The 12,649-nt window shown below is 37.2% G+C and overlaps 1 protein-coding gene across 1 annotated transcript in view; it reads left to right on the plus strand.

Moving 5' to 3' along the window:
- Positions 1 to 12,649, plus strand: part of LOC149185547 (uncharacterized) — a 152,243-nt gene that overhangs the window by 20,726 nt on the left and 118,868 nt on the right. Inside the window, exons 2-4 of the mRNA XM_089410723.1 lie at positions 2,741 to 3,075; positions 7,379 to 7,500; positions 7,701 to 7,791. Coding sequence (XP_089266849.1) covers positions 2,786 to 3,075; positions 7,379 to 7,500; positions 7,701 to 7,791 — 503 coding nt within the window. The 5' untranslated portion in view covers positions 2,741 to 2,785. The remainder of the gene's footprint in view (positions 1 to 2,740; positions 3,076 to 7,378; positions 7,501 to 7,700; positions 7,792 to 12,649) is intronic.

Consider the following 12,649-nt stretch of genomic DNA (forward strand, 5'->3'; position numbering starts at 1 on the left):
GCCCTGGCTGTCCAAAGCTCAAACATACAAGAGCTAGTGAAGAAATTCACTAGGGTTGCCTCGTGTCAAAATGAGGGGTAACATTGCTGAATGCAATTAGAGGTCATTGACGATTGGAGCTGATACTGTATGAAACCCTACACAGAAGAACAAAGAACCCGGGTGGTAGAGGCCTTGGCAACAAATTGAAGACAATGTTTCAGAAGTGCAGATAAGTGATGGTGAGCTATAGGCTTTTGGGATCTGTTTTGCCAACCGATAATGTCTAACAACTGTGCCTGTGACCTTAGTGTCATCCACCTCATCTTCTCCATTCTGAATTTAGCTTATAGCCTGTAGGTTATAGTTATGTGTGTATATTTACCAATGTTGTTAAAAGCGTGAGCGGGATTAAATCGGCGGCGGGAATAAAGCGGAAAAAATCGGAAAAAGCGGGAAAAAAGCGTTTGGTACAAAAATATTCTTTTTTTTTTTTTTTTCATTTTTTTTCAATTTTCATTATAAATCGTGCTGCCAGGGACCCCCGAGCTTTTTTTACGAAAAAAGCGGCAAAAATTTTTTTAGGCGCTTTTTCCCATAAAAAGCGCGATTAAATCGGCTTAAGGAAAAAAGCGCGATTTAATCGCGCTTTTAACAACACTGATATTTACTATTTTTATATATACATATAAAATAAATTGTAAAATAAAATAGACTATGTGGCATTATATTGCATCTCATTTTATATAATATCTTATAGAAACAGTATAATTCAAAATTTGGACAACATTGATGATTTTACTAGGGCTCATACTACTATTCAGATAATAAAAGCTATTCTCATTTCAAAAATGTTGTAGTGGCTGATTCATATATTTAGTTCATAGAAATGAAATTAAGGGTAAGGGCGCTCTTACATTAGATTTTCTCACATTTTTAGCAAAAGTTTATGGAGGAAATTTTAGCAGGGTAGGAGGAAATATACCTCGGTGCTCATATCAGGAACTTCAAAGTTAATTTTGGTGGTCACATTATACATCACATGCACATGAACTTCCCCATGAAAGTCAAAGCTGGATTCATCCAGCATGATTATCCATCCCTATTCAGAAATGTTGTTTGAATTATCCAGATAGAATAATCTTGCTATTAGTAAGATAATTTCTTGTGGTTTTGATAATAAAACTTACAATTTAAGTGTAATGTACCCTATTGATTAATTGCCAAGGGAGGACAAAATAGGTTATAGAACCCTGTAGGCTATAGTCATGGATAAAGGGGAACCTACTATCCAATGTTTTGGGGCAACATTGGGTAAATTTTGGGGTGGCTGGGGCAAAAAGCGTTACTTTAATTTAAGGATAAGAATCCCCACAAGGAAATCTATAAACAAGAAAGAGTTAGAATCATTTTCAATCATCGAATTGGAACTGAATTCCCTCTGTTTTTTTGAGCCCGAGGCTCTGAGGGTTTTAAGACCCTTTCTTTTTGATTAGTTTTGGTGGAGGTGATCCCACCCTAGCTAGATGCTTCTTGTCCTTGTTACGGCACAACAATAGCATTGGAGCATCTCTAGCTTGGTCTGGTGGATTATCTGGTTATCAAATCTATCTAAGAAGATCCATAAGAGTCTCTCACTGTGAACTTCGGTGGGTTGGTCACCATGATTCTGGCTGAGGGAGTCCCAATATAGCGCACTCCGGAGGTCCTCCCAATATAGCGGACTCTGGAGGTCCTCCCAAGGGTACCAAGACCCAGTTTGAAGGCAGCAGGGCACCTATGCAGCAGAAGGGTTCGTTTTGGGCACAAGCATTTCGGCCTGAGGCTAATTTAGGGCACTGGAACCCTAACCTGTTCAACAGTAACCCTCCACGAGTTTTTCTGAGGCAGAGGATCCTCTGTGCTTTCCTGTGAGGCACCAAGGACAAACAGAAGGACAGCGGGGCTCTTTCCTAGGCAGAAAATCTCTTTCCCTAGGGTCTGTTCAGCCACCGAGTCTGAGTCAGCGAACAAGGGTTCTGTCTGAGGTTAACGGAGGGATTTGAGACCTTAACAGCTTATAACAGAGGCTGCAGTAGCCTTCATCTGAAGCACTGAAGCGCTGTAGGCAGGCAGAAGCCAGCGAGACCCTTTTCCAGGTACCTTGTCGGATTGTGGTATAACTAGACATAACCAGTTGCTGGACAGTGGTTTCTACAGCCGACCTGAAGCCATTTGACCTCCTCAGAGTTCAGCCTTCCCTCAGCAGGGTAGCTGTGAGTAATTTACATGATAGGGAATACTGTGCTCGGACCAGAAGGGGCTGTCACAAGCCCTAACCAGCAGTTGTTATAAGAGAGCCGCAAGGGGATCTTGGATTAACCAGATAAGCAGTAGTCGGCCAGTGTAACTCTGTGCTTTTGGAGTGTGAATCAGTACCGTAAACAGCTTCTATTCTTTGTAAACATCCTATTGGTCTATTGTTTCTAATTAACTTCTCATTTTCACCAGAGTCACAAAATAGTACCGTTTGTTTGCAATGTATTATTGGGATTGTGATATGAACATTTGACTTCATTATGTTGAAAAGTACTTGAAATATGTAGTACCTGTATTCTTTCTAGGATTTGCATTTAAGTTGTAAGATCTTGCTTTCCATGAAAATAAATTATAGTGTCTGTATGCATTTAATTTAAGGGCACTACTTTATGTCAGAATTTTTTTTAATCAGGAGATATTTTGATGGTGTTTAGGTATCTTTGTGCTTGTAATGGCGTTCTAGGCTTTGTGAAATTGGCAAGGTGTTTGATGTCTATATAAGACACGAATGGCAAATAGAACAGATCCAGCGGCCAAGAGTGTTCATGGAACAAACCCTCAGAATTTGGTGGAGAAGATCCTACGGTCAAAGATCTACCAGAATTCATATTGGAAGGAACAATGTTTTGGACTGACAGCTGAAACATTGGTAGACAAAGCCATGGAGCTTGACCACTTTGGAGGCACTTATGGAGGGAACAGAAAAGCTACTCCATTTATGTGCCTTATGATGAAGATGCTTCAAATTCAACCAGAGAAGGAGATTGTCGTAGAGTTTATCAAGAATGAAGATTACAAGTAAGGCATTTGTTCAAGTTTTAACTAATTTTTATTTTTTGGGGCTTCATTTTAATTTGTTGGTCATCTACTTTAGAAGCAGCATTTGTTCTAACTTAGGACTGGTTCCTAGTGCATGATAACTTCTTGTTAAAAATCGAGTGAACAGTAGCTTTTACTAAGTGCATGATTTTTTTTTCCAAGGAAAAATTCTTTTAGTTCTTTCATATTCAATAAGGCACTGAGGCATTACAACAAAAGCACAGATTGTTCATACATATCTGACTGTTCTCATATATACTGGCCAAGATGGGGCACCTTCAAAATAAAACAAAATAATCCTGAATCAAATATATGGTGTTAAATCCATCTACATAGTTTCGCCCTTATAACCAAAAACAAGCCCAATATAACAGGGTAAATTTTAGAGCATCTTGTGAAAGAAACCTGAATCACTCTCAAAGCCTACCATAGCAAGACCACAGAAAGGTATAAGCCAAGTCTATACCTGACAGCCTACAAAAAAGATAGCGAGTGGCCTAGGTTTTCCTCTTCTCTTGGCACCTTGAGTCCAAAAGCTAGGAGGAGAGGAGGTTAGGCTAGCTTGAAACAAAGATAATGCACAGCCCTTACAGAAAAATTTAGAAACAGACTTCTAAATCTGAATCTGATGCTTCTGAATCTGACTTCTTCATAGGAGGCTCTAAGATCTGGCCAGAACCTTTGACGCTAATATCAGTGGAACTAATAGGGAACAATACTTCAGGACCTCTTTCAGAGGCAGATGGGAAAGCATGTGCTTCTGCTATCAGTTGCGATTGTCCACCCAAAAATTCACAGCAAGGAGATTCAGTGCCAGGTCAAATCATTTCGACCTTGTTCTCAATAGAATTGATCTTTGCCCCTTGAGTAAAGTACCCATCATAGTGTCGAGAAAGAGGAGGAACCCCATGCTCCATAGCTGAAATATGGCTGCTGATCTGTCCCTCCTCTGCCTGTGTCTTCAATTCATCTAGAGCAAGCTCCCTCTGCAAAGGGCTTTGTGACTCAAAAACATTCAGACCTTAGCACCCTTGGTCCCAAGAAATGTCCGCACTCCTATTGTCATATCCCATGCCACCGACTCTTGACCCAAGGAATCTAGAACCCCAAATTCAGGCATCCTAAAATCAGCACTGTAGGCCTCACTGACATAATTTTGAGCAACCAAATGAACTAGTTACTTGTCTCCTTTGCAACAGTCTCATCCCCAACTAACTGAGAAGAGAGCCTGCCCCATTTCCATTTCCTGGCCATATCCTAGTTGTTTTAGATGAGTTTACCAGGTTCATTGGGATTCAACATAGTGTATTTGACCCTCTCCCCAAAGACATCTACGTTACAATTTGCTACTTCGCCCCTATTTCATCTTAGTTTGTTATCCATAGTGACTCAGACAAAGACTCCTATTTGGGCCTTCTTAACCCTTAGATTTGCCTATTAGAATTAGAGGGTTAAGAGCCAGCTAGTTTTCATCAGGCTGGTATTCAGAGAGTTTTCACACAGGTCAGAGATGGCTTTCATAGACATCATGTACAGGTTTTTCAGTGATTTGAGTTCATTTCGGAGTCAGAGGCTTTTCAGAGGCATTAATCATCAGTTTTGGGGAGATTGCTATTTTTACTTTTTAGCAGTTGTCCTACTTTTTAGAGATAGTGTTTGGAGGTCCACAATTCAGAGATGATTACATATTTGGGATACTTGTGAGTTCACTATGCTGATAAAGCTTGTTTTGGGCGATATGCGAGACATTGCTATTTTTAGTAGTTAAGGGTTTAGGGCTCGCATGACAATTCTGAGCATATGTTTGGATTCCTTGCAGAAAATTGAATTCGATGAGCCTGATTTCATTAACATGCCAGAAGTTGCTAGATTTAGCAGTGTCTATTTTTAGGTGAAACATTGGCAAAAAATCCGCAAACCACGGCAAACAATTTTTTTTTTGTTGGTCTAGATTCTAACCCACGGGATTTGAACTTTGAATCTCATGCTTTACATATTACTTCATAACAAGGCGATCACCAATTGAGTTAAACCCCGTAGGAAAACCACGACAAACATTAAAAATACAAAATATATTCATTTTTCTCAAAATCAGAATTTTTTTTTGGCAAAAATCTGAAAATTCGCTTAGGTTAGAAATCACAATTTTTTGGCACATTGCCAAAATCAGTGATGTGATCAACACACTGTTGGACTGTTTCTAATGCTAAATAAATCTTGCATTTAATGCTATAACTATTGATTCAATTACTTCTATAAAAAAATCATTACTACCATTAATGTTGCAATTACAATGAATTTAAAATTAAAAGTTAATGCTGAAGTCAGTGTATTTATTAAGAGGAAAATGAAGAATGATTGATAGAGAATAAGGCAACCTTTGCTCTATTTATAATATATACTAGTTTATATGCACGAACTTCTAAGTCTACGCAATAATAAATGCAGTTTGGCTTACTGTAATGATAATCAATACAGATCAGCCTGCTATAACTGCTGTAGCATGTTTTGCATTTGCAGAGTATGGCTTACATTTAAAAACGACGTGGTATGCACTAAAAGAAGATTACAACCTGCTATCAATCAGCATCTTATCTGTCATTTGATGTTTGATATTGCTGTCATTTGCATAGTACAGCTGTTATTGTTTCATTGTACAGCTGCTATTTAGTTATGTGACACTGTTGCTAATTCATATATAGTACAACAGTTAATGAGTCATAGTAAGGCTGTCATTAATGCTCAATTTGGATCCCCAATTTAATGTAGGAGAAATTTCGTTCCTGTTAGGGTTTAAGGCCCCCCCATGCAAGGTACTTTCTTAATATTTTTAAAATCCACGAATTATTTTATGGTTTTGTTTTAATGACTTTCTAGAGGATCTAAATGAGTGACATTGAGAAGGTCAGATATGTATTCTGAGCAAAACCTCCAGCATTTCCAATTAGGATATGGATCTGGGCTGGATCCTGCTGTATCCGGATCCAATCTGTGGAAGATATTAGACTCTGGCAGGCCGGATCTGGTAACATAGTTAAAATTAAAAAAATCTGATCTGCTGATACAGTTTTCTGCTAGGCTAGGACTATTCAGAAATTGATTTTCTTGAATTTTCTGCCAAAGCAGACATGTTGGTATTCCTTGCCTATGTAGGGAGGGATAGTTCACATGTTCATGCATTGGCTTGCTAATGTAGGATTATCTGATGTATCCTATGGAATTTAAGATGTGTTTCTTAAAAAAAATGTTTTCAAATATATGCTTTATGACTTTTTCTTAAGCGAATTAATGTGAGAGTGATGTTACTCGTTGAGAATCCCAACTCGGCAGAAATTGCATTTGTAGGGTGGACATTCTAGATGGGATACTTCAACTAATATGTTAATATTTGCTTCTAACTTAGTTTTATTTCCTTGAAGATAAAACAAAGGACAATTCTAAACATTCAACTTTTTTGTTTTTCTGGCAACTATCACCGGAATCTGGCTATGGGATTGTTGGTGAAAATGCAATTTTCCATTACTCAAATTGCATTCTTGAATTCATAGATAGATTCAGTGCCCCGAAAAATCCTTGGTGCACCCAGATTATGCAATTTCCACAACTGATATCTGCAATTTCAACAATTTTGCTGAATTTTGGGCCGGATTCTGAGCAAAACTGGTCAGCCAGGAAAAGTTTAGAAGGTCAAATGTTTAGACTTCAGTTAAAACAAGCCTTGCAGGGAGGCCAGCTAAAACATTCATAAGAGAAAATACAAACTGTCCATACTACAATATGTGATTTAAATCTACATGGTCATATGTAGGCTTCAAATAATTATTGAATCTTACAGGGATGACATCCAAAGTGAGGTGCTGATAATCTGATTTCTATTGAGTTACATTCCCTACAATAAAATTTAAATATATGCTAGACTGGTTTCTGATTATTTGGCAGGATGAATAGGCTATCGAGATGCTGGAAAAGGTTAGCTCTCATATAGAGTTTCATTAGTTAAAAATTACATCTTTGTAGTATAAATTCCTAATATTATCCACTGATTGTCTTGAATGTTTTTTGTTGCAATGTTTTTTTCATTTTTGAATGGATGATTGTTATTGGATGGACAATTTCACAATTGCATATATAGGATTAGTCTCATCAGCCATTGACAATTTCACAATTGTGTATATAGGATTTGTGCTTTGTTTATGAAACATCTTTGGTTTAAGTGCTGTAAAATGGTTATCCTTAAATTTTGTGTTCTTATAATGAATTATTTACAATATATCTCCTTCAGATATGTTCGAATCCTTGGAGCTTTGTATTTGCGCCTTGTTGGTAAACCAACTGATGTTTATCAATATTTGGAACCTTTATACAATGACTATCGAAAGCTACGACGTAAGCTTGCAGATGGAAGTAAGTTTTGGCAGTTATTGTTTCTGATCATTTTTACATGCCAAACAATGTGCCTTTATTATTATCTGTGTGTTTTTGTTGTCATAAATGTTCAATATATCTTAAAGTTGCAAGTGCTATGAAGATTAGGTTTTGTTGCTCATTTTTAATTTATTTAATCGTTCCTTTATACTCATTAATGAAGAATATTTTGTCTTCAGGTTTTGGATTGAGTCATGTGGATGAGTTTATCGATGAACTTTTGACGACTGATTATGCATGTGATGTTGCTTTGCCGCGCGTGCCTAAAAGGTGATTTATATTTTCTGTTTTTTTTGTTTTTGTTTTTGATTTTTGAAATGATTAAAAAACTCTCATGCAATACAGTTAAAGAAATTATTATTTGTTTGGTGTTGGAATATGTAACTAGGTTCAGTCTTCATAATGTCTTATGTATTGTTGATTTTATGTATTTGATGTAAAGAGAAAAGAAAAATTTATTATTATTATATTATAGCATGGGTTTCATTCTCATGGTCAATTTATTTTTAGTTCAAAGCACTCATTGTGTGCTTCTAGGGTTTGTCATAATGTCAAAGAGTCAAAATAGTCATTTTCATATGTAATAGACCCCATTGGGTATCTTGTATCGAGGCAAAATAATTTATTTGAGTAAAAATTGTGTCAAAAGACCCTCCAAGGTCAAGTCAGTCTACAAGAGAACAAGTCGGCATTGTTGTCCCCCGAAGTGTATACCAAGGGCAACAATGCTCAGGGCAGGGGCTGTCACTCTAATCTCTGCCCACTCCGTTCTAGCGATCTCCTAGGCAAGCTAAGGGGGGTAGTCTCTAAAGGTGAGAGGTGAAGGATAAGGGGAAACTTGTTGGGAACCAACAAGTTCTAGGAGATACACTTGGTTATCTTATGAACTTGATTATAATTAATTTGCAAGTGTGATTAATGAGCAATGTGGTTATTAAAGATAGATTTAGTTATTTCAATAAGACACTTAATGAGATAAATAAATGATAGAATAGTGCCCTTATAAACAATGCTCAAGACAAATTATAACACTTGCACAAGGATATTTCAAGCTATAAGATAAGTAATGTTGCAAGACCAGCACTAGTACAAGAAACCAAGAGATTATAAGCAATTAAAATTATGAGCAATAAGACTTAAGGTAAAACTTGCAAGAAAGAAAACTTGTACTTCAAGTAAAGATGCTTAATTTATGATATGACAATCAAAAGACAAATACATTAAATTGAGTACAAGAATATAAGGAAAAGCTTGCAAGGAAATAGTTAGCCCACAATTCTAATTACAAATAACCAATTGAAAGGGAAAGTTAGATGAATGAATGCAAGAGTAATATATGTGAGATGCAAAGATTAGATCTAATATGCAAATGAAATGCAAATGTTAGTGCAATGCTTTAATGAGATGCAATTAAAATAATATGCTTCAAAGAGAGAAATGCTAATCCGCTTATGATGAAAAGTACTTTAAGCCCAAAATCACAAGATCAATGAAGCATGTAAAGTTACTCAATGAAACAAAGCATTTAAGGAGAATGTCAATTAGAGAAATAACACAAGTGCTCTTAATTAGAAATTTGCTCTTTTGTGAAACAAAGCACAAGAAGTTATTTAAATGATGAGAGATATAAGCAACTTCAATAGAACTTAGATCTATTAGCCAAATAAATGCTATTTCAATATAAACCAAAGCTATTTAGATCAATAGATGATAATCAAGTGAAGTGCTTAGGCAATGCAAGTTAGAAACAATAGCTAGATGGCAGTTAGATTAACAATGAAACTAGATCTAAATGGTTAGTGAGCTACTCTAACAAATGCAAGAAAATTAAAGAGTTAGGAAGTTAGCATAACTCAAGACTCCTCCTAGAAGATGAGACAAGATACCATGGGAAATTGTTGACACCTAATCATCAGGATTGGGTAAATAAATAAAATCAATGTAAATAAATAATAAGAGACATGAACAGTCATCGGGAGATGAAGTGAACAGTCTCCCTCATGTATATAATGAAGACCAACCTGAAGGAATAATACATACGAATCAATTTTGCTTTGAGGAGTTACTGCCTGGCCTGACATGGTATCAGAGCTAGCTCCCAAAATAGTTGTAACTCCCTTCTGCCTACTGCTCTCTATCCACTGCCTACTGCTCTCTGTCCACTGTCTATTGCACTCTCTGTCCCCTCCACAGTCACTGCCACTCTGTAGTCACTACCATCCATTGAAGAACCATGCGTGAATCAGGTTCCTTGGTTGGGATCTGCGCTTGAATCAACTGTGTATTAACGCTAGTGTCAAAATTTTTTGAACTGTACGCTGTACGCTGGTCCGTTGAAGGGGGGATTCAAAACCCATCAAGGCAAGACAAGCCTACGGTCCAAAGGGCCACCGTCGCATCAGTCTGCTGGTTTTTGAGGATTCTGCAGTTGGCTACTTGGAGGCAGACCGTTTACACAAGGATTTCTCGAAAGAAGGAAGAGGTCGAGCTGATTGGGAACGACGAGGAACGCTGCTCCAGTTATTGTGTTGGTATATACCTCTGCTATATGCGTTGAACTGTTTTGAACACTGGTGGCCTATGTTAAATGGCATATATTAAATGGTATGCATTGAATATTGAAATCTGATGAAGCGCTGTCTTTGTATATTCCGATTTGAACGCTGTTCATGACATATATTAGATGGTATGCGTTGAATATTGAAATCTGATGAAGCGCTGTCTTTGTATATTCCGAGTCGAGGCAAGTGTATTTTTGGCCTGAACAGGATTTTCTACTTGTCCAATGATTCCATTATGTGACTGCGTTTGAGATTTCCTGAAAAGATTTTCTCATTCACTGTGGCATAATAACAAAAGAAAATATTTACTCTTGTCCGATTGTGTCTAGTAAATAATTTTGGGACCATTCTGGATACGAAAGGAGGAGAAGTGGATTTGATTTTGGCATTCAGAGAATGTGAAAAAAAATAAAAAAATTTGATGGAGTAAAGGAAGATGATTCAGTACTGATTCTTGTTGGTATCAAAGCGCTGTATAGTTTTTTTATATACACAGTCACTCACCATATATATCGGCTGTCTTACCCATATATATTCTATACTTTAACGCTGTCCAGATGAATGCCAATTGACATTTGAATTTGCTGTCCCATCTTATTTTTTTCCATTAAGAGTAAAAGTTTTGCAGCAGAAGTATTTTTGTTACAATATGCATTCAATCATATCCATCGTGGGAATAGTTCTCACTGGCAAAGAGAACTATCCTGAGTGGTCCCGGATGATAAAACACACGCTCATTTTCAATGAGTTGTGGAAAGGAGTGTGTGTTGGAGACGGAGACAAAGAGCCAGAACAACCTACCTTAGACAAAGAGCTTGTCATTTGGGAAAACAAGAACAACAAAGCTTATGCATTAATCGCAGCATCTGTAAATGAAGAGGTGAGTCGCCATATTTCGCCATTTTCAACTGCCTTTGAAGCCTTACAAAAGCTGAAAGAACTCTATGACTCACATTCTGCACTTGAAGTTGTTCAACTCATGATTAAACTCTTCACTCTTGAACTGCAAAATAATGATCCTCTTGCTCTTGCATCTGAAGTAAAGTCTATAATGCATGATATCAAATCCACTAAGGTTGAATTGGATATTCCTCTTATCGCTTTTCTCAAGGCACTTTATCCTACTTACTCCAATTATCTTGAGTCATTGCAAGCAAATGGAAATCTCAAAGATATCACCTTTGACTCTCTTGTGAAAAAGTTTGCTGAAAGAGAGAAAGCTTTTGGAAAGAAGACAACCCCTGAATCTTCTGAAGAGGTTGTGTGTCTTGCTCATAAAGAAAAGCATCCCGCTCAAGATTCTTCAAGAGGAAGAGATGGTCGAAGAGGAAGATATTTCAGAGGCAGGGGGGCAGACACTCTCAAGGAGAAAAGACAGATTTGCACTGCATACGCTGCAAAAGAAATGGATCACATGATGCCTCTACATGCAAGTTACCATGGGACAAAATTGAGCGGCAAAGAAACCAGCAGAAAGGTAAAACTGATGATACAGACAAAGGTAAAGCACCTGAATCCGCTCACTATGTTGTGGCACAATGTAATATTGGAGTAAATGAAGATTTATTTAATGCTTCACTTGCTTCTTGGAAAAATGATTGGTTGCTTGATTCAGGAGCAACCTGCCACATGACTCATAGAAAAGATTTTTTTGAAGAATTTACTGACAATGTTGATGGAGCAGTATACTTTGCAGACCAATCAAAAATCAAGCCATCAAGGCTTGGCACAATCAGGCTTAAATAGTCTGGTCTTCCAGACTTTCTTCTGCATCATGTTCTATATCTCCCACAGCTCAAGAGAAACTTGTTGTCCTTGGTCCACATCCGCCAGCAAGGTCACTCCATTCATATGTTTGATGGCAAGCTTGAGGTAAGAAAAGCATCTGACCACTCACTTGTCATGAGGGGAATAGAAGAAGAAAGGCTTCTCAAGCTACAAGGAACCTCTGCTCGTGCACAATATTTCTCATACAATTCTCATTATGAAGAAAGTACACTTCCATCAAGTTTATTATGGCATGCTAGATTTGGACATTTGAACTATGACAGCCTCCGCTTGTTGAAGAAAAATGGTGTTGCTGGTTTGCCTACAATTCCTAGGAAACTTAAGCAATGTGATGCTTGCATTCTAGGAAAGCATAGCAAACAGTGTTTTCATGATTCACATTCAAGAGCACATAGAAAACTTGAACTCATTCATTCAGATTTATGTGGTCCAATGCCTGTTCCTTCTGCAAATGGAAATAAATATATGATGACATTTATTGATGACTACACCAGAATGTGTTGGGTTTATTTATTGAAGAACAAATCTGATGCTTTTCAAACATTCAAGAATTTTCATAAATGGATTGAAAATGATGCACAATCTCATATTGGGTCTATTCGCACTGATAATGGAAAGGATTACACATCAAACGAATTTGAAAACTATCTTCGCCAACATGGGATCAAACATCAAACAACTGTACCTTATAATCCCCAACAAAATGGTGTAGCTGAAAGAATGAATAGGACAATCTTAAATATGGTACGATCCATGCTCTTCTTAAAAAATGTAAAGAT

Source organism: Pinus tabuliformis, chromosome 3_1 (genome assembly GCF_031772625.1).
Source record: "Pinus tabuliformis cultivar Carrire ecotype Pingquan chromosome 3_1, CPIR1, whole genome shotgun sequence".
NCBI classification, from domain to species: domain Eukaryota; kingdom Viridiplantae; phylum Streptophyta; class Pinopsida; order Pinales; family Pinaceae; genus Pinus; species Pinus tabuliformis.